This window comes from Oncorhynchus keta, chromosome 17 (genome assembly GCF_023373465.1).
Source record: "Oncorhynchus keta strain PuntledgeMale-10-30-2019 chromosome 17, Oket_V2, whole genome shotgun sequence".
In the NCBI taxonomy this organism is placed as follows: domain Eukaryota; kingdom Metazoa; phylum Chordata; class Actinopteri; order Salmoniformes; family Salmonidae; genus Oncorhynchus; species Oncorhynchus keta.
This window is the reverse complement of record NC_068437.1, coordinates 43,809,249-43,831,698: the sequence shown is the minus strand read 5'-3', so window position 1 is coordinate 43,831,698 and position 22,450 is coordinate 43,809,249. Positions and strand designations below refer to the sequence as shown.

At 40.0% G+C, this 22,450-nt stretch overlaps 1 protein-coding gene across 43 annotated transcripts in view; it reads left to right on the top strand.

Annotated features, from left to right (window-relative positions):
* The window catches only part of LOC118395890 (UPF0606 protein KIAA1549L-like), a 58,339-nt gene extending 36,172 nt beyond the window's left edge, over positions 1 to 22,167 (top strand). Inside the window, exons 14-28 of one of the 43 annotated variants that reach the window (XM_052466133.1) lie at positions 559 to 686; positions 2,958 to 3,085; positions 3,369 to 3,583; positions 5,977 to 6,115; positions 7,482 to 7,853; positions 8,046 to 8,143; positions 10,422 to 10,564; positions 18,134 to 18,294; positions 18,409 to 18,482; positions 18,583 to 20,282; positions 20,333 to 20,582; positions 20,682 to 20,931; positions 20,982 to 21,181; positions 21,283 to 21,332; positions 21,383 to 22,167. In XM_052466133.1, coding sequence (XP_052322093.1) covers positions 559 to 686; positions 2,958 to 3,085; positions 3,369 to 3,583; positions 5,977 to 6,115; positions 7,482 to 7,853; positions 8,046 to 8,143; positions 10,422 to 10,564; positions 18,134 to 18,294; positions 18,409 to 18,438 — 1,414 coding nt within the window. In that variant the 3' untranslated portion in view covers positions 18,439 to 18,482; positions 18,583 to 20,282; positions 20,333 to 20,582; ... (2 more) ...; positions 21,283 to 21,332; positions 21,383 to 22,167. Of the gene's footprint in view, positions 1 to 558; positions 687 to 2,957; positions 3,086 to 3,368; positions 3,584 to 5,976; positions 6,116 to 7,481; positions 7,854 to 8,045; positions 8,144 to 10,421; positions 10,565 to 18,133; positions 18,295 to 18,408; positions 18,483 to 18,582; positions 20,283 to 20,332; positions 20,583 to 20,681; positions 20,932 to 20,981; positions 21,182 to 21,232 lie in introns of all 43 variants that reach the window. The other 42 variants (XM_052466127.1, XM_052466143.1, XM_052466139.1 and 39 more) reach the window with 42 other exon arrangements.
* The last annotated feature ends 283 nt before the right edge of the window (positions 22,168 to 22,450 follow it).

Genomic DNA, 22,450 nt, shown 5'->3' with positions numbered 1-22,450 from the left:
TATCGGTGTCTGTCACCAGGGTTGAAGAGTGACATGTTATATGTAATCCCATTGCAAAAAAACTAACTGTAATGCGTTACCATGAAAAAATATTGCAATCAGATTACAGATACTTTTGAAAAACTCGATGATTATGTTTGCGAAAAAAGACATGACACCTTTTCTGTTTTCTCAATGACATTCAATTCATCATTGAAAAAAGGTGCCAGTTTAATTTTGTTCCACCTGATCGAGTCTGAAACCACTATGATGAAGCACCAAATGTGTTTAAAGGATTATTTTTGTTGTCTTCTAATGCTGTAATCTAAAAGTAACATGACTGAGTTTGGTTATTCCAAAAGTTGTTACTGATTACACATTTTGGGCAGGTAACCATGGTAACTTTAATGGATTATGTTTAAAAAGTAACCTACCAACCCTGTCTGTCACATACTGCAGTCAGATTTCACAGGTTAGAACTGGCCAGGGGGCTGTGTGATAGCAGCATTACCCTTGGATAATACTGTATGCACAAAGCTTACCACTGCCTGCCTCTGTTGCTATGGTTACCTGCGGCAGGTTGCCAAGCGAGGACGGCTCAGTTACAAGCAATGAATCCGGGAAACTCAACACGGGCAAGAGCTCGATGGTACGGAGGCCTGCGGTACAGAACAGCGCCAAGGAGGATCTACTACACAAGAGGAACGGTGAGAGAGAGGAGAGAGGCCATACTCCGGCTACTGTACTGCTGAGAGGCCATACTCCGGCTACTGCTGCTTGTCCCTACTGCTGCCCACCACAATATTGTGTCCTCACACAGGCTTGGTACACCATACGGCCATTAGAGAGAGCTAATGAAATGTAAATGAAAATAAGCACTTACTGTATATGCAGGGATGCATGCAGTGCACACACACACACACACAGTATGCAACATGGAAACACACAGACACATACACACACACAAGCATCTTTCTATTTCCCTTCCTATCTAACTGCAGTAGCTGTAACACTCAGGCAGAGTGAGTGGGGATGTGAGGAAGGGTCTGATGAATGATAAAAGGATGATGCAGTGGCAGCCACTGAAAGTCCTCATTGTTCTTGAACTTCAGATATTTACCTTACTGGATGAATCAAATGAAAGGTGACAGTCTGGTAGAATTGCATTTTTACACAATGTTTCCATTGTTATTTGGAAGTTGTCTATGATGATTGATATGCCTTAATATCTCAGGGTTAGATTACACACTGCATTACAGTAAGCGTCTCAATTTCAGAAATTATGTTGAGACAATGTCCAGTCAATATTGTTACTGTGGCATCTAGAAAGCTTCCATTTTCAACCGTCTAGCAATGGTTACCCAACATTTATTGGTGAGATGTATTATAACGGAGTATACATATTAACGTATTATAACGTAGTATACATATTAACGTATTATAATGTAGTATACATATTAACTTATTATAACGTAGTATACATATTAACGTATTATAACATAGTATACATATTAACGTATTATAACATAGTATACATATTAACGTATTATAACGTAGTATACATATTAACGTATTATAACATAGTATACATATTAACGTATTATAACATAGTATACATATTAACGTATTATAACGTAGTATACATATTAACGTATTATAATGTAGTATACATATTAACGTATTATAACATAGTATACATATTAACTTATTATAACATAGTATACATATTAACTTATTATAACGTAGTATACATATTAACGTATTATAATGTAGTATACATATTAACGTATTATAACGTAGTATACATATTAACGTATTATAATGTAGTATACATATTAACGTATTATAACGTAGTATACATATTAACGTATTATAATGTAGTATACATATTAACTTATTATAACGTAGTATACATATTAACGTATTATAACGTAGTATACATATTAACGTATTATAATGTAGTATACATATTAACTTATTATAACGTAGTATACATATTAACGTATTATAACGTAGTATACATATTAACATATTATAACGTAGTATACATATTAACGTATTATAACGTAGTATACATATTAACTTATTATAACGTAGTATACATATTAACGTATTATAACATAGTATACATATTAACTTATTATAACGTAGTATACATATTAACGTATTATAACATAGTATACATATTAACTTATTATAACGTAGTATACATATTAACGTATTATAACATAGTATACATATTAACGTATTATAACATAGTATACATATTAACGTATTATAACGTAGTATACATATTAACGTATTATAATGTAGTATACATATTAACGTATTATAACATAGTATACATATTAACTTATTATAACATAGTATACATATTAACTTATTATAACGTAGTATACATATTAACTTATTATAACGTAGTATACATATTAACGTATTATAATGTAGTATACATATTAACGTATTATAATGTAGTATACATATTAACGTATTATAACATAGTATACATATTAACGTATTATAATGTAGTATACATATTAACGTATTATAACGTAGTATACATATTAACGTATTATAACGTAGTATACATATTAACGTATTATAACATAGTATACATATTAACTTATTATAATGGCGAATTCCTCAGGGGAAGTAGAAAATGAGTGATTGTATTATTTCCCTCTCAAGACGTACATTTAGAATGCCATTTACTTTCCCTTGGGTATAAGCCATCTCCTATATTTTCTAGTTTTCATACATTAATACTTTCCCCACGTCTACAGTATATGTAGAGTAATCTGAGCACTGACGCAGTTAACCTAGAACAACATCTGCTCTGTTTGATTGGTGCTGATGAGAGACACCATTAACCCCACTGTAGCCAACCGCCATATGACGTCAGTGAAGTGCTCACAGCAGTATCAGTCATAGCTGGGCTAGCTAGCGCTGTGCTAATTAGCAATGTCCTCTCATCCCAGCAGATCCCTATGAGGACCACACTGGCTCACTGCGACTCATCACCATCAAGCCAATGGCGGCCCAGCCCACATACTCCTACCCATCCTCCTCCAGTCACAGCCAGGACTCAGTCGTCCTCAATGGGGAGGTGAGACACCACCCCCAGGCTGCTGGTTACATTGTGTCTGCCAGATGAAGATTCTAAAGATGAATGTTCTGGATGTGTACTGTAAAAGCAGTGTAGAAGTGGAACTATATTTCTGCAGACATCTAAGGGTTTGGGCCAATGGGAAGTAGGAATGGATTTGGAACCGATTGTTTCTTTATAGAGAAGAGGGACCTCAGTAGATACCTCACCACGTTTACTTCAAATACCAAGTAATGTCAAACTAGAATCAATACTAATGTAATACAAATTACTTCGTCTACAGGCAAATGTGGGGCTCAAGCAGAAGTCCGACATCGAACACTACAGGAACAAACAACGGCAGAAAGCCAACAGAAAAGGCTACTGTGATTTCCCTGTTACAGACAATGGCATCCACCCATTCAACCCCAGAGAGAGGCACAGCAGGCATGAGAATGCCAAGGAGCCAATGACTGCTGAGGAGAAGAGGGCATCCTATGCAGGATGCCACATCAGGAGGTGGGGGAGCAGACAGACAAATGCCTCTTTTTGCATCCACATTATGTAATATGCCAAGAGACATACAGGAAGAATTGCTTTCATGTTTGAGTGGGTGTTCAGTGGGTGTTCAGTGGGTGTTCAGTGAGTGTTCAGTGGGTGTTCAGTGGGTGTTCAGTGGGTGTTCAGTGGGTATTTAGTGGGTGTTCAGTGAGTGTTTAGTGGGTGTTTAGTGGGTGTTCAGTGGGTGTTTAGTGGGTGTTTAGTGGGTGTTTAGTGGGTGTTCAGTGGGTGTTCAATGTAAACAGATCCACTGGTTTAAAAGTGACTTTTCAGAATGCCTACATGTACCGGTGACTACAGCACCGGGACATCGTTAATGTGACAAAATCTTTTGCAGGGGGATGCCAAGCATCAAGTTTGTTTACAATCATATAGCAACTTATGTATTGAACACTAATCACTAATAATGTTTACGTACTGTTTCCCCCACTTTATATGTACACCGTATATACTGTTTTCTAGTCCAATGCTCACCCTATGTACAGTTGAAGTCGGAAGTTTACATACACTTTAGCCAAATACATTTAAATTCAGTTTTTCACAATTCCTGACATTTAATTCTAGTAAAAATTCCCTGTTTTAGGTCAGTTAGGATCACCACTTTATTTTAAGAATGTGAAATGTCAGAATAATAGTAGCGAGAGTAATTTATCTCTGATTTTATTTCTTTCCTCACATTCCCAGTGGGTCAGAAGGTTTTGGTAGTATTTGGTAGCATTGCCTTTAAATTGTTTAACTTCTGTCAAATGTTTCGGATAGCCTTCCACAAGCTTCCCACAATAAGTGGGGTGAATTTTGACCCATTCCTCCTGACAGAGCTAGTGTAACTGAGTCGGGTTTGTAGGCCTCCTTGCTCGCACACACTTTTTCAGTTCTGCCCACAAATGTTCAAATGGATTGAGGTCAGGGCTTTGTGATGGCCCCTCCAATACCTTGGCTTTGTTGTCCTTGAGCCATTTTGCCACAACTTTGCTTAGTGTCATTGTCCATTTGGAAGACCCATTTGCGACCAAGCTTTAACTGATGTCTTGAGATGTGGCCTCAATATATCCACATCATTTTCCTACATCATGATGCCATCGATTTTGTGAAGTGCACCAGTCCCTCCTGCAGCAAAGCACCCCCAGAACATGATGCGGCCACCCCAGTGATTCACGGTTGGGATGATGTTCTTTGGCTTGCAAGCCTCCCCTTTTTCCTCCAAACATAACGATGGTCATTATTGCCAAACAATTCTATTTTTGTTTCATCAGACCAGAGGACATTTCTCCAAAAAGTACAATCTTTGTCCCCACGTGCTGTTGTAAACCGTATTCTGGCTTTTTAATGGCGGTTTTGGAGCAGTGGGTTCTTCCTTGCTGAGAAGCCTTTCAGGTTATGTCGATATAGGACTCGTTTTACTGTGGATATAGATACTTTTTTACGGTTTCCTTCAGCATCTTCACAAGGTCCTTTGCTGTTGTTCTGGGATTGATTTGCACTTTTTGCACCAAAGTACGTTCATCTCTTGGGGACAGAATGTGTCTCCTTCCTCAGCGGTATGACGGCTGCGTGGTCCCATGGTATTTATACTTGCGTACCATTGTTTGTACAGATGAACATGGTACCTTCATGTGTTTGGAAATTGCTCCCAAGGATGAACCAGACTTGTGGAGGTCTACAATTTTTTTTTTTCTGAGGTCTTGGCTGATTTCTTTTGATTCTTCCATGATGCCAAGCAAAAATGACAAGAGTTTGAAGGTAGGCCTTGAAATACATCCACAGGTACACCTCCAATTGACTCAAATGATGTCAATTAGCCTATCAGAGGCTTATAAAGCCATGACATAATTTTCTGGAATTTTTCAAGATGTTTAAAGGCACAGTCAACTTAGTGTATGTAAACTTCTGACCCACTGGAATTGTGATACAGTGAATTATAAGTGGAATAATCTGTCTGTAAACAATTGTTGGAAAAATGACTTATGTCATGCACAAAGTAGATGTCTGAACCGACTTGCCAAAACTATAGTTTGTTAACAAGAAATTTGTGGAGTGGTTGAAAAATTTGTTTTAATGACTCCAACCCAAGCGTATGCAAACTTCCGACTATCGACTTCCAACTGTAACTTATTTTAGTATTTTTCTGGATGATGTGTATTATATTGGTGGATATTGATGCACTGTTGGAAACATCTGAAAATCTGTGTACGCGACCAATCAACTTTGATTTGATTTGAAATACACATTTGAAATGTCTGAAATATTCCTGTGATGGTGCAAACCTATGCTGCAGAGCAGGGCCATTTTTACTGATGAGGATGATGATGGAGATTGTCATGACGATGGCAACTATGATATCCCTATTTCAGGAATCCCCCATCCAGAGAGCCAGCCTACTGGAGCCGTCAGTCCCTGGCTGCCAGCAGCTCTGGCCCCGTGGAGACCGAGATGGACCTGCTGGTCCTCAGGGAGAGGTCTAGAAGAGGGATCCGCAACAGCGGCTATGACGTGAGGCCTCACTGAGTATCACTGCTGAACATTGTCCATTTTAAGACATCCATGAGATGTAAAACAGGGATGGTCAATTCCAGTCCTCACGGGCCGGAGTGGTGACACACATCCCCCCACACATTTCCCATCCCTAGCAAACACAGCTGATTAAACTCATTCCATTCTAAGCTAAAGATCATGATTAATTGACTATTGGAGTCAGTTGTATTAGTAGCTGGGGCAAAAGTGTGACACTAATCAGGCTGCCGAGGACTGGAGTTACGCATCCCTGTCCTGAAATGTACACCATACTACTGGAGTCACTGCATGGGCAAAAGGGGTTGAGCATAGATACGTTCTGATACTGGGGTGCAATAACCTAAAGAAAACCCTAGAACAAAGACTGTCCCAAAATGCCTATCTCTCCCAATCCTTATTCTAAGCTCTATGGCTCAAATGAAGAGGATTACCTTCATCCAAACTTTAAAACCTCCATCTAGCACAGAGATGGAGCTCGTTCTGAGAGCTATCATTTTATGCTGCATGCACAGGCACTACATTGCTGAATGTCAGTGAACGTGAACATGATTATAGCCTGTTCAGTGATTCAGATGTGAAATTCGATACCAGTTAATATACTGAACAAAAATGTATACTCAACAATTTCAAAGATTTTACTGAGTTACAGTAATATAAATCCAATTTATTTATAAAGCCCTTCTTACATCAGCTGATATCTCAAAGTGCTGTACTGAAACCCAGCCCCAAACCCCAAACAGCAAGCAATGCAGGTGTAGAAGCAATTAGGCCCTAACCTAAATTAGGCCCCCCAGTGGGTGGGGTGGGGGACACTGGAGAGCCAGGCCCAGCCAATCAGAAATAGTTTTTCCCCACAAAAGGGCTTTATTACAGACATAAATATTCCTCAGCATTTCTTGCAGTCAGCATGCCAATTGCATGCTCCCTCAACACTTGAGACATCTGTGGCATTGTGTTGTATGACAAAACTGCACATTTTAAAGTGTCCTTTTATTGTCCCCAGAACAAGGTGCATCTGTGTAATGACCATGCTGTTTCTTGATATCCATTTAACATTTAAGTAATATCCCACACCTTTCCGGTGGATGGATTATCTTTGCAAAGGAGAAAAGCTGGCTAACAGGGATGTAAACTAATTTGTGTGAAAATTGAGAGAAATATGTTTTTTGTGCTTATGGAAAATGTCTGGGATTTTTTATTTCAGCTCATGAAACATGGGATCAACACTTTACATGTTGCGTATATATTTTTGTTCAGTGTAGCTCTGAATGTGCTGAGCCTTTAAATTGCAAATGGATAACCCTGTGTGTGTGTGTTTGTGTGCGTCCGCCTTCCTGTGTGTTAGGTGGAGCCGCTTGAGGAGACCAACGTGGACCGACTGATGAGCTCCCTGGGTTATGGTGGAAGCCATCAGGTCAAGGGTCTCTCAGACTCGTCCACTCTGAGCTCTCAACCTTCCATCGGTGAGGTCCGTCAGCAGATGCAGCTCCTGCTGGGTAATGCCTTTGGGCTGGCCCCAGATGAGGCCCTGCCCTCCAACCACCACCACCCCCACATTCACCCCCACCTCCACAGTTCCTACAACCCCAGTCACACCAGCCCCTACTCCGAGGGAGTGACCAGTGCCCCTGGCACCATGAACCACCCATGTGGAGGAGGCCGCCAGCATGGGTCTGCCTACGGGCCGGAAATACACCAGTGTAGCTTACCCAAGCCTGTGAGTGCATTGATTAGATCATGCAATAAAGCAACAACAAAAAATGTGTATGTTTACGGTGGTGTTTTAAACAAAAATCCTGAATGCTATTGTAGAACATCCACATAATAAGATGGTATCTGTATAGGACATTATGTTTAAACACCCACACACTGATTAAACTGTGTCTGTGTGTTGTGTTTGGTGCTGCAGGGTTTCAGGTTCACTCAACTTCCTGACATGTGCGTTGGACCTCCGCCCACTCTGATCCCCTCCAGACCTGGACCCCCTCCCGGGACCTCAATGAGGCGGTACGAAGCTCCCTCCTCTTCCCTTCAAGCTGTTAGAAAGACAGTAAACGGATGCAAATAACATTCATTCCAATATATGCACATCCACACAGTGCTAAACATACTCAACCTACTACACTGAACAACAATCTAAATGTAACATGCAACAATTCAATGATTTTACTGAGTTACAGTTCATATAAGGAAATCAGTCAATTGAAATGAATTTATTTGGCCCTAATCTATGGATTTCACATGACTGGGAATACAGATATGCATCTGTTGGTAACAGATACCTTTAAAAAAGGTAGAGGTGTGGATCAGAAAACCAGTCAGTATCTGGTGTGACCACATTTTGCCTCATGAAGTGTGACACATCTCCTTCACATATAATTGATCAGGGTGTTGATTATGGCCTGTGGAATGTTGTCCCACTCCTCTTCAATGGCTGTGTGAAGTTGCTGGATATTGACGGGAACTGGAACACGCTGTCGTACACTTTGATCCAGCGTGTCCCAAAGATGCTCAATGGGTGACATGTATCGTGAGTATTCAAGCAATGGAAGAACTGGGACATTTTCAGCTTCCAGGAATTGTGAACAGACCCTTGCAATATGGGACAGCGAATTATCATGTTGAAACATGAGGTGATGGCAGCGGATGAATGGCACGATAATGGGCCTCAGGATCTTGTCACGGTATCTCTGTGCATTCAAATTGCCATTGATGAAATGCAATTGTGTTTGTTGTCCGTAGCTTATACCTGCTAGTCAGCGTAGCCTAGTGGTTAGAGTGTTGGACTAGTAACCGGAAGGTTACGAGTTCAAACCCCCGAGCTGACAAGGTACAAATCTGTCGTTCTGCCCCTGAACAGGCAGTTAATCCACTGTTCCCAGGCCGTCATTGAAAATAAGAATGTGTTCTTAACTGACTTGCCTGGTTAAATAAAGGTAATAAAAAATAAATAAAAACCTCACCGCCTCCATGGTGACATCAGCAAACCGCTCGCCCACACAATACCATACACACGTCTGCCATCTGACCGGTACAGTTGAAACCGGGATTCATCAGTGAAGAGCATACTTCTCCAGCATGCCAGTGCTATTGAAGGTGAGCATTTGCCCACTGAATTCGGTTACGACGTCAGTCAGCTACACTGAGATAGAAGTTTGGCACAAACTGTCAGAAACGTTGGTTATGCAAACCCACAGTTTCATCAGCAGTCCGGATGGCTGGTGTCAGATGATCCCGCAGGTGAAGAAGCCGGGTGTAGAGGTCCTAGGCTGGCGTGGTTAAGCATGGTCTACGGTTGTGAGGCCGGTTGAAAGTACTGCCAAATCCTCTAAAACAATGTTGGAGGCGGCTAATGGTAGAGAAATGCACATTCAATTCTCTGGCAACAGCTCTGGTGGACATTCCTGCAGTCAGCATGCCAATTGCACATTTCCTCAAAACTTGAGACATCTGTGGCATTGTGCTGTGTGACAAAACTGAACATTTTAGTGGCCTTTTATTGTCCCCAGTGCAGGGTGCAGCTGTGCAATGAATATGGCTGTTTAATCAGATTCTTGATATGCCACACCTGTCAGGTGGATGGATTATCTTGGAAGGAGAAATGCTCACTAACAGGGATGTAAATACATTTGTGAACCAAATTTAAGAGAAATAAGCTTTTTGTGCGTATGGAAAATGACTGGGATTCTATTTCAGCTCATGAAGCATGGGACCAATACTTTACATGTTGTGTTTATAGTTTTGCTCAGTATACTTATTTTGAAGGTCTATTTGTAACCAACGTACTGTATCCTTGTAGCGTTTCCTATCCTAACTTTTGTTGTACTACTTTAGATGTTATGCTGCTCATGTGTTGTTGTATTTCTACTCTACTGTTATTCTGCATATTTTAAAACAGGGATGGGCAAACCTTTTGATCAATACATTTTTTGTTTTTGTTTTACTCATTCGGGTGTCAACTTACTGTTGCAAGTTAGAATAGTAAAATACACAAGGTGCAATATAGACATTTGGTTGTGCATCAGCAGTTTCTCTCTTGTTATGTCAGTCACTGATAGTCACTCCATTAGCCCATGTCAGCAAACAATGTTTAGATTGGTAAGCTATCTAAACTTCGTAATCATGGTGGAATTACCAGCCGGGGGCCCTCCATTGATTTTGTTAGTCTCACTCATATATCATATTAAAAATGGCTAAACATTTCTCTCCACCCCATTTCACAATGTGTAGAATTGCAGGAAAATTGTTGTAAAAGCTCATTTTGTCTTTGTCCCCCCTTCTGCAGTTCTACACCCGACATCAGCCTGAAACCTCGCATTTCTGAGGCTTCTGAGATACAGAATCAGCACAATGGTGCCACCTACCTGCCTATCAACAGAGCGCCCTTCCCTGCTGTCACTGTTGACCAGTCCATGACCAGCTACTCAGGTCAAAATATTAAATATGATATAATTATTCAGATATGGACAAGTAAATATACAGTGAGCACCATAATTCATTGGACAGTGACCATTTTTTGGTTATTTTGGTTCTGATCTCTAGCACTTTGAGTTTGAAAGGATACAATGAGGGTGAAGTGCAGACTGTCCGCTTTAATTTGAGGGTATTTTCATACATATCGGATGAACCGTTTAGAAATGATAGAAGCTTGGCCCCCACCCATTTTCGCGTCATCAAAAACCATTGGACTGTTTAACATCATGTAGAATAAAGTAGTCATTGTTAATATTTGGTCGCATATCCTTTGCATGCAATGACTGCTTGAAGTCTGCGATGCATCGACATCACCAGACGCTGGGTATCTTCCCTGGTGATGTTCTGCCAGGCCTGTACTGCATCCATCTTCAGTTCCTGCTTGTTTCGGGGACTTATTGCCTTCAGTCTCCTCTTCAGCATGTAAAATGCATGTTCAATGTGATTCAGATCTGGTGATTGACTTGGCCAGTCAAGGATTCTCCACTTTTTGGCCATAAAAAACACCTTCGTTACTCTAGCAGTATGTTTAGGGTCATTATCTTGTTGCTTGATGACGTGCCGTCCAATGAGTTTGGAGGCATTTGGTTTTATCTGAGCAGATAAAATATTTCTGTAGACTTCAGAATTCATTGTTCTACTTCTGTCTGCAGTCACATCATTGATGAAGACAAGTTCCCTGTTCCACTGGCAGCCATACAGGCCCAAGCCATAACACCCCCTTGACCATATTTCACGGATCAGGTGGTTTGCTTTGGATCATGGGCATGTCTTTTTTTTCTCCACACTTTCCTCTTTCCTTCACTCTGGTACATGTTAATCTTTCTCTCACCTGTCCACAATACTTTTTTTCTAGAACTCTTGGGGCTCTTTTAGGTGCTTTTTAGCAAACTGTAATCTGGCCTTTCTGTTCTTCAGGCTTATCAGTGGTTTGCATCTTGTAGTGTACAAGATAGAAGACTACACCAGCAGGACTATGTATGGTAGACTTTGACACATCTACACCTGCATCCAGGAGAGTGTTTTTGATCTGTTGAGCTGTTGTCAGGTTTTTTTTCTTCTTCACCATAGAGAGTATTCTCCGGTCATCCACTACAGTGGTCTTCCTTAGTCTACCGGGTCTTTTGACATAATTGAGTTCACTGGTTGTTTTTTTCTTGTTAATGATGAACCAAACTGTTGACTTGGGCATGCCCAGGGTTTTTGCAATGTTCCTGATTGATTGATTTTCATTTCTGAGCCTTATGACGGCCATCTTCATTTGCATCGACACTGCTGTCTTCCTCATGTTGTCACACCCCAACAACAACCTCCAAAGGCAATAGCAAAGTCTAGAATCAATACTATTCATCAACAGCTCTCCTGCATTCACTAACGACACAAATGAATACACCTGCCTAACGACACACATCTGTGAAGCCAATTCAACAAATGTCGTACCTTAAAATGGGGGGACCATGTACAAAAGGTTCTGTCATTTCTAAACGGTTCATCCGATATGTATGAAAATACCCTCAAATTAAAGCTGACAGTCTGCACTTCACCCTCGGTGTCATTGTATCCTTTCAAACTCAGTGCTAGAGTACAGAACCAAAATAACAACAAAATGGTCACTTTACAATTAATTATGGTGCTCACTGTAAAATACACAAAGTACCAGTCAAAAGTTTGGACACACCTACTCATTCCAGGGTTTTTCTTTATTACATCAAAACTATGAAATAACACATATGGAATCATGTAGTAACCAAAAAAGTGTTAAACAAATCTAAATATATGTTATATTTAAGATTCTTCAAAGTAACCACTCTTTGTCTTGATGACAGTTTTACACACCTGGAACGCATTTGAATTAACAGGTGTGCCTTTTTAAAAGTTAATTTGTGGAATTTTTTTCCTTAATGCGTTTGAGCCAATCAATTGTGTTGTGACAAGGTAGGCCTGGTAGGTATAGAGAAGATAACCCTATTTGTTAAAATACAAGGTCCAATTTATGGAAAGAACAGCTCAAATAAGCAAAGAGAAACGACAGTCCACTACTTTGAGACATGAAGGTCAGTCAATACGGAAAACTTCAAGAATTTGGAGTGATGATTGCTAATAATGGGCCTATGTACGCCTATGTAGGTATTCCATTACAAATCTGCCGTTTCCAGCTACAATAGTCATTTACAACATTAACAATGTCTACACTGTATTTCTAATCAATTTGATGTTAATTTAATGGACAAAACATGTGCTTTTCTTTCAAAAACAAGGACATTTCTAAATGACCCCAAACTTTTGAACGGTGGTGTATGTGTACAGTGGGGCAAAAAAGTATTTCGCCACCAATTGTGCAAGTTCTCCCACTTAAAAATATGAGAGGCCTGTAATTTTCATCATAGATACACTTCAACTATGACAGACAAAATGAGAAAAAAAATCCAGAAAATCACATTGTAGGATTTTTAATGAATTTATTTGCAAATTATGGTGGAAAATAAGTATTTGGTCACCTACAAACAAGCAAGATTTCTGGCTCTCACAGACCTGTAACTTCTTCTTTAAGAGGCTCCTTTGTCCTCCACTTGTATTAATGGCACCTGTTTGAACTTGTTATCATTATAAAAGGCACCTGTCCACAACCTCAAACAGTCACACTCCAAACTCCACTATGGCCAAGACCAAAGAGCTGTCAAAGGACACCAGAAACAAAATTGTAGACCTGCACCAGGTCTGGAAGACTGAATCTGCAATAGGTAAGCAGCTTGGTTTGAAGAAATCAACTGTGGGAGCATTTATTAGGAAATGGAAGACATACAAGACCACTGATAATCTCCCTCGATCTGGGGTTCCACGCAAGAAGAATCCATCCAGAAGATTGGGAGAATGTCATATGGTCAGATAAAACCAAAATATAACTTTTTGGAAAAAATCAACTCGTCGTGTTTGGAGGACAAAGAATGCTGAGTTGCATCCAAAGAACACCATACCTACTGTGAAGCATGGGGGTGAAAACATCATGCTTTGGGGCTGTTTTTCTGCAAAGGGACCAGGACGACGGATCCGTGTAAAGGAAAGAATGAATGGGGCCATGTATCGTGAGATTTTGAATGAAAACCTCCTTCCATCAGCAAGGGCATTGAAGATGAAACGTGGCTGGGTCTTTCAGCATGACAATGATCCCAAACACACCGCCTGGGCAACGAAGGAGTGGCTTCGTAAGAAGCATTTCAAGGTCCTGGAGTGGCCTAGCCAGTCTCCAGATCTCAACCCCATAGAAAATCTTTGGAGGGAGTTGAAAGTCTGTGTTGCCCAGCAACAGCCCCAAAACATCACTGCTCTAGAGGAGATCTGCATGGAGGAAAGGGCCAAAATACCAGCAACAGTGTGTGAAAACCTTGTGAACACTTACAGAAGACGTTTGACTTCTGTCATTGCCAACAAAGGGTATATAACAAAGTATTGAGAAACTTTTGTTTTTGACCAAATACTTATTTTCCACCATAATTTGCAAATAAATTCATTAATAATCCTACAATGTGATTTTCTGGATTTTTTCCCCCTTATTTTGTCTGTCATAGTTGAAGTGTACCTATGATGAAAATTACAGGCCCCTCTCTTTTTAAGTGGGAGAACTTGCACAATTGGTGGCTGATTAAATACTTTTTTGCCCCACTGATATATATATATATATATATATATATATATATATATATGTATATATATATGTGTGTATATGTGTATATATATATGTGTGTGTGTATATATATATATATACATATATATATATATATATGTGTGTATATGTATATATATATATATATATATATATATATATGTGTGTATATATATATATACATACACACACACACACACACAGTTGATGTCGGAAGTTTACATACACAAGGAACCGAAACTGGCTGTGCGAGTGCGCCATCGTGCATACGTTTATTTTGTCCCCCTACACCAAACACGATCACGACACGCAGGTTAAAATATATATGTGCATGCAAACAGCAAACAACAAGCTGCACAAGAACTCACTACTGTAATGGTCCAGGTTACAAAGTGGCTCAGTAACTCGTGTTTGCATCTCAATGTGAAAAAAACTGTTTGCATGTTCTTCACAAAGAGGGCAACAGATGCTACTGAGCCAGATGTCTATGTGTCAGGGGAGAAGCTCCAGGTGGTATCCGATTTTAAGTACCTTGGCATCATACTTGATTCCAACCTCTCTTTTAAAAAGCATGTGAAAAAAGGTAATTCAAATAACTAAATTCAACCTAGCTAATTTCCGATGTATACGAAATTGTTTGACTACAGAGGTAGCAAAACTGTACTTCAACTCTATGATACTCCCCCACTTAACATACTGCCTGACTAGTTGGGCCCAAGCTTGCTGTACAACATTAAAACCTATTCAGTCTGTCTACAAACAGGCTCTCAAAGTGCTTGATAGGAAGCCCAATAGCCATCATCATTGTCACATCCTTAGAAAGCATGAGCTCTTGAGTTGGGAAAATCTTGTGCAATACACCGACGCATGTCTTGTATTCAAGATCCTTAATGGCCTGGCTCCCCCTCCACTCAATATTTTTGTTAAACAGAAAACCCAGACATATGGCAGCAGATCCACAAGGTCTGCCATGAGAGGTGACTGTATAGTTCCCCTAAGGAAAAGCACCTTTAGTAAATCTGCATTCTCTGTGAGAGCTTCCCATGTCTGGAATACACTGCCATCAGACACACATAACTGCACCACATATCACACCTTCACAAAATGCTTGAAGACATGGCTAAAGGTCAATCAGATTTGTGAACATGGTCCCTAGCTGTGTGTTGCCGCTTTCCATGTTGTCTGTTGTCTGTAGCTTGTGAGGTGTGGAAACACTTTGTTGCTTTTATGAATTTTGTCTTGCTGCTTTTTGTTCTATGTTGCTCTGTCTGTATGCTATGTCTTGCTTGTCCTATGTTGCTCTGTCTGTATGCTATGTCTTGCTTGTCCTATGTTGCTCTGTCTGTATGCTATGTCTTGCTTGTCCTATGTTGCTCTGTCTGTATGCTATGTCTTGCTTGTCCTATGTTGCTCTGTCTGTATGCTATGTCTTGCTTGTCCTATGTTGCTCTGTCTGTATGCTATGTCTTGCTTGTCCTATGTTGCTATGTCTTGCTTGTTCTATGTTGCTATTGTCTATATTGTAATTGTTTTTAATAACCTGCCCAGGGACTGCGGTTGAAAATTAGCCGGTTGGCTAAAACCGGCACTTTTACTGAAACGTTGATTAGTGTGCACTGTCCCTGTAAAAATTAAAAATAAACTTAAACTTAAACTTAAAATATCAAAACAAACTCTGAACCAATTACATTAATTTGGGGACAGGTCGAAAAGCCTTAAACATGTATGGTAATTTAGCTAGTTAGCTTGCTGTTGCTAGCTAACTTGTCCTGGGATATAAACATTGAGTTGTTATTTTACCTGACATGCACAAGGACCTCTACTCCAACAATTAATCCACACATAAAACAGCCAACCGAATCGTTTCTAGTCATCTCTCCTCCTTCCAGGCGTGATTGGCATCTACACTTTTACCACGAGAACCGGCAAAACATTTAGTCTTTCAATCACCCACGTGGGTATAACCAATAAGGAAATGGCACGTGGGTACCTGCTTCTATAAACCAATGAGGAGATGGGCGAGGCAGGACTTTCAGCGCGATCTGCATCAGAAATAGTAATGACTTCTATTTTAGCCCTTGGCAACGCAGATACTCGTTGGCGCGCGCGAGCAGTGTGGGTGCAATAATTGAATAACATAGATTTCTACATTTATTTTGCGATGCTCGCACACGCGACATGTCCGGTCTGGTCAGCATGTTAGCCAAATACATTTAAACTCAGTTTTTCACAATTCCTGACATTTAATCCGAGTAAAAATTCCCTGTCATAGGTCAGTTTGGATCAGCACTTTATTTTAAGAATGTTAAATGTCAGAATAATAGTGGAGAGAATGATTTTTTTCAGGTTTTATATCTTTCATCACATTCCCAGTGGGTCAGAATTTTACATACACTCAATTAGTATTTGGTAGCATTGCCTTTAAATGGTTTAACTTGGGTCAAACGTTTCAGGTAGCCTTCCACAAGCTTCCCCTAATAAGTTGGGTGAATTTTGGCCCATTCCTCCTGACAGAGCTGGTGTAACTGAGTCAGATTTGTAGGCCTCCTTGCTCGCACACGCTTTTTCAGCTCTGCCCACAAATGTTCTATATGATTGAGGTCAAGGCTTTGTGATGGCCACTCCAATACCTTGACTTTGTTGTCCTTAAGCCACTTTGCCACAACTTTGGAAGTATGTTGGGGTCATTGTCCATTTGGAAGACCCATTTGCGACCAAGCTTTAACTTCCTGACTGATGTCTTGATGTGTATATATTGAAGAAACAAGACATCATTTTTCTGCCTCATGATGCCATCTATTTTGTGAAGTGCACCAGTCCCTCCTGCAGTAAAGCACCCACACAACATGATGCTGACACCCCCGTGCTTCACGGTTGGGATGGTGTTCTTTGGCTTGCAAGCCTCCCCCTTTTTCCTCCAAACATAACAATTGCCATTATGGCCAAACAGTTCCTTTTTGTTTCATCAGACCAGAGGACATTTCTCCAAAAAGTACGATCTTTGTCCCCAGGTGCAGTTGTAAACTGTAGTCTGGCTACTTTATGGCAGTTTTGGAGCAGTGGCTTCTTCCTTGCTGAGCGGACGTTCAGGTTATGACGATAAAGGACTTGTTTTTCTGTGGATAGATACTTTTGTACCTGTTTCCTCCAGCATCTGCACAAGGTCCTTTGCTGTTGTTCTGGGATTGATTTGCACTTTTCACACCAAAGTACGTTAATCTCTTGGAGACAGAACGCGTTTCCTTCCTGAGTGGTATGAAGGCTGCATGGTCCCATGGTGTTTATACTTGCGTACTATTGTTTGTACAGATGAACGTGGTACCTTCAGGTGTTTGGAAATTGCTCTCAAAGATGAACCAGACTCGTGGAGGTCAAATTCTTTTTTTTCTGAGGTCTTGGCTGATTTCTTTTGATTTTCCCATGATGTCAAGCAAAGAGAAACTGAGTTTGAAGGTAGGCCTTGAAATACATCCACAGGTACACCTCCACGCAAATGATGTCAATTAGCCTATCAGAAGCTTCTAAAGCCATGACATCATTTTAGGGAATTTTCCAAGATGTTTAAAGCCACAGTCAACTTAGTGCATGTAAACTTCTGACCCACTGGAATTGTGATACAGTGAATTATATGTGAAATAATCTGTCTGTAAACAATTGTTGGAAAGATTACTTGTGTCATGCACAAAGTAGATGTCCTAACTGACTTGCCAAAACAAGAAATTTGTGGAGTGGTTTTAATGACTCCAAACTAAGTGTATGTAAACTTCCGAATATATATATATATATATATGGTTTTCTGTCAAATTACTTAAGTTCACTCATTTAAGCCTCTGATTGGCTAACCACACTGCTCATCTCTACAGGAAACCCAATGACAGCAGTCTACGCCATATCAGCCAACCACCCTGGTTACTCTGACTACTTTGTCATGTCTCCACCATCGTCGTACGGAAGCCCATCTTGGATGTCCTACCCACCGGAACCTGAGGACATCCCACACCAGTGGAATGATACTGTAAATACTGTTAGTATCTGAACCAGAACAATGGCCCTGTATATTTAGCTTGTATAACACAGATTGTTTGATCTGGATTCCTCACTATTAGTCCCTGTTTAAACCAGTCTCTTCTCTTTTCAGAACCCGTGTCATTTAGAAACCATTTGTTGAGATGACCTGATCTCTGGCACTGAGTGGAAACAGCATATATCTTGGTGGGCACACACACTTAATACAAGACAGCATTTTCTATCAATGGTTTGTGTTTTTGTGGCTAATTTCCTTTCGTTACATTTCTTTCTCTTTGTCTTCCAGGTGTCCTATCGGTTGGGCAGCAGGGCCTCCCTCCCTCACAGTGAGTACCCCTGGACTAGAGCACCCTGCCCTCACTGTCACCCCTGGCACCTGCTGGCCTCCGGCCTGCCTCCTCAGCCCATCCAGGCCCCACATGGTCTCTGAGCCCCAGGTCACACAGGCCTCACAGCCTCCATGTCAACTGCCACCAGCCAGCGGAGGATGGCCTAGAGTAGAGCAGCAGCATGGTAATGCCACATACAGCCTCTGCCCTGGTCCACACCATCCAACGACAGAGCTGGACTGCCTGTGCTTTTTGATGATCCAAATTCTTTAAAGGAAAGAAGAGTTTTACCTACTAAACTGATGGTTTATGTGTATTTTTTAAAATGACAAAAAAAATAGTATCTAACTCATCTTGAGCTGTTTCAGTTTTTGGATATTTGTGTGCTTTGTCATTTACTTTTGTGCATTACTTCTTATTTTGAATGAGTAAAACATTTAATGAGTGTATCTTGTGTGCTCACCTTAATTTAAGGAAGACATTTGTGCAAGAAAAGCTTTGGTGTGATTGGCATTGTCATTCTGTATTTCTGAAATGTACCCATGACCTTCAACCCATCAGATTACAGTAAAAAAAACACGTGTTCTGTCATTCATATGTTAATGAGGTGGGTCTACTAACCATGATTATGAAAAGCTGAATAGAGTCATATATTGCAGCACACAAATGATCTTACAATGGTTCTTTACTTGCAAGTGTTATTATGTATTTGTATTTGGAGATTCTGACTTATATTGGGTCATATTCATTCACTGGACAGAGTGGTAATTAATCAGATGTGTTGGATGGGCCACAGGAGTATTTATTCAATTTATTATGGAACATGACAGCATTAATTATTGAAGAGACTTTTACAAGCAGTGAGAGAGAGAGAGATTTTCTGTGTATATTTTGACACAATTTTCTTGACATGTTGACTTGCTTTAATGCATTTTGAATTTGAAGGACGGACAGGTTGTTTTGAATCCTATTTTCAAATATGTCAAGTGTACCAACACTTAGATGTCTAACTACCAGGATCATCTAGTGTAAAACATGACCACATTTCAAATGTATTAATTCATGTAAGTGCATATGCTGGTATATGCATATACACAAATACTCACTGGGTCATAACATAAGCAAAATGATGCATAATGCTATGTTTTACTAGTATTTACTGAATCGCCTGGATTTCAAAACAAGGATAATGTGATGGCTTGGGCTCTTTACCATGTATATGCTACTAGTTGAGTTAATCAGTGCAGTTCAGTGTAGATCAACAACCACAAAACATGTAACCAGACTTGATTTGTATTACTGTGATATTGCTGATATTGAATATGTAATAATGACATAGCATTGGAAAGGTTTTTACATTTAAAAATGGTGACAGAATCAGGTTTAATGTGATGATAAAAAATAAAATACAGTTTGATCCATCACAAAGTAGGGACGTTATTAGTTTAGTCTGATATTAGATGAACAGAGCACTTTCTCATCCTGAGTTACTGACCCCACAAAACTGCAGTATCAATGCAAATACTTTGTTAAGCATGCAATATTAATATCGAAAATATTAGAATAACTGCTTTTTAACAAATTATGAGTCATACTCAAAATTATAAAAAGATGCAAATGCATAGTCAGTATCTGGTCCATTTGTTTGACTGGGTAGGTGTCTTCAAATGCATAGTCAGTATCTGGTCCATTCGTTTGGCTGGGTAGGTGTCTTCAAATGCATAGTCAGTATCTGGTCCATTCGTTTGACTGGGTAGGTGTCTTCAAATGCATAGTCAGTATCTGGTCCATTCGTTTGACTGGGTAGGTGTCTTCAAATGCATAGTCAGTATCTGGTCCATTCGTTTGACTGGGTAGGTGTCTTCAAATGCATAGTCAGTATCTGGTCCATTCGTTTGACTGGGTAGGTGTCTTCAAATGCATAGTCAGTATCTGGTCCATTCGTTTGACTGGGTAGGTGTCTTCAAATGCATAGTCAGTATCTGGTCCATTCGTTGACTGGGTAGGTGTCTTCAAATGCATAGTCAGTATCTGGTCCATTTGTTTGACTGGGTAGGTGTCTTCAAATGCATAGTCAGTATCTGGTCCATTCGTTTGACTGGGTAGGTGTCTTCAAATGCATAGTCAGTATCTGGTCCATTCGTTTGACTGGGTAGGTGTCTTCAAATGCATAGTCAGTATCTGGTCCATTCGTTTGACTGGGTAGGTGTCTTCAAATGCATAGTCAGTATCTGGTCCATTCGTTTGACTGGGTAGGTGTCTTCAAATGCATAGTCAGTATCTGGTCCATTCGTTTGACTGGGTAGGTGTCTTCAAATGGATAGTCAGTATCTGGTCCATTCGTTTGACTGGGTAGGTGTCTTCAAATGCATAGTCAGTATCTGGTCCATTCGTTTGACTGGGTAGGTGTCTTCAAATGCATAGTCAGTATCTGGTCCATTCGTTTGACTGGGTAGGTGTCTTCAAATGCATAGTCAGTATCTGGTCCATTCGTTTGACTGGGTAGGTGTCTTCAAATGCATAGTCAGTATCTGGTCCATTCGTTTGACTGGGTAGGTGTCTTCAAATGCATAGTCCAGTATCTGGTCCATTTGTTTGACTGGGTAGGTGTCTTCAAATGCATAGTCAGTATCTGGTCCATTCGTTTGACTGGGTAGGTGTCTTCAAATGCATAGTCAGTATCTGGTCCATTCGTTTGACTGGGTAGGTGTCTTCAAATGGATAGTCAGTATCTGGTCCATTCGTTTGACTGGGTAGGTGTCTTCAAATGCATAGTCAGTATCTGGTCCATTCGTTTGACTGCTGTAGGTGTTTTCAAATGCATAGTCAGTATCTGGTCCATTCGTTTGATGGATACCAAACAAATGGATACCAACTGTTTCTACCTAGTTTGAAAAAAAAAATGTAACTATTTTTCTACAAAAATATGAAACCATTATTTTGACGTTTAAGCGTAATATTCCAAAGGAAGTAGGATACATGTAAAAAGCCCAAAGACATTTAGAGAATCTGTGTGATTTGCTCTGTAATACTACATAAAATGTCTACTTTTACTGCTCTACACATATACTGGTAAAACATTCTTCCTCTACTAGATTTAGTCACAGTAAAGTTTCACTAAACAATGTTGATGAGACTTGAAAAATAATTAAAATGGAGCCTATGAGTTGAACATCTTTGCCTTTATCAAGCACAAACAATCTGTTTGATGCTTGGAATTGTCGTCATTGTAACTTGTATCGCTAAGAGACAAAAGGCACTCCCATTTGTTGAAAATAATATCATTGGTATGTTCAGTTACCCATATTTGAAGCTAATGAAGGGGAAAATGTGATTGAGTTGAACAGTCAAAAGGAACATAATGAAAGAGTTGACATAAGTTGATGTACTCCTGATGCTTTTTTTACCTCATTTCTCTGAGATTAAATGTGATGATTAGCCCCGGAGGTTTCTGAAGGCACAGCAGTTTGAATCATGTTATGAAGAATGCAGTTGAATGTAGTTATGCAGAATTTTGGTGAAATAAAACCCAATAAATTACAACTTGGAATTTGTTTCTTGAGTGGAACATTAGTTTTACAACCCTGAATGAAGAATAGATACTTTCAGTAGGAACCTGCACGTGAGGGAGATGGGAGTCCATGTGTGACATTTTCTACTAGTTCAGTGAATAAATGTCAGGGTCTCACAGCCATCTGACAGTGCAATGTTCCCATTGTCTAAGGAGCTGAACGTCCCTAGAGGGAAACTCATTTGACCAGTGACGTTGAAGGATTTATAAAGACCACAGACCGCAGCTCCAGCATCTAAAAGGACTTTTCTTGA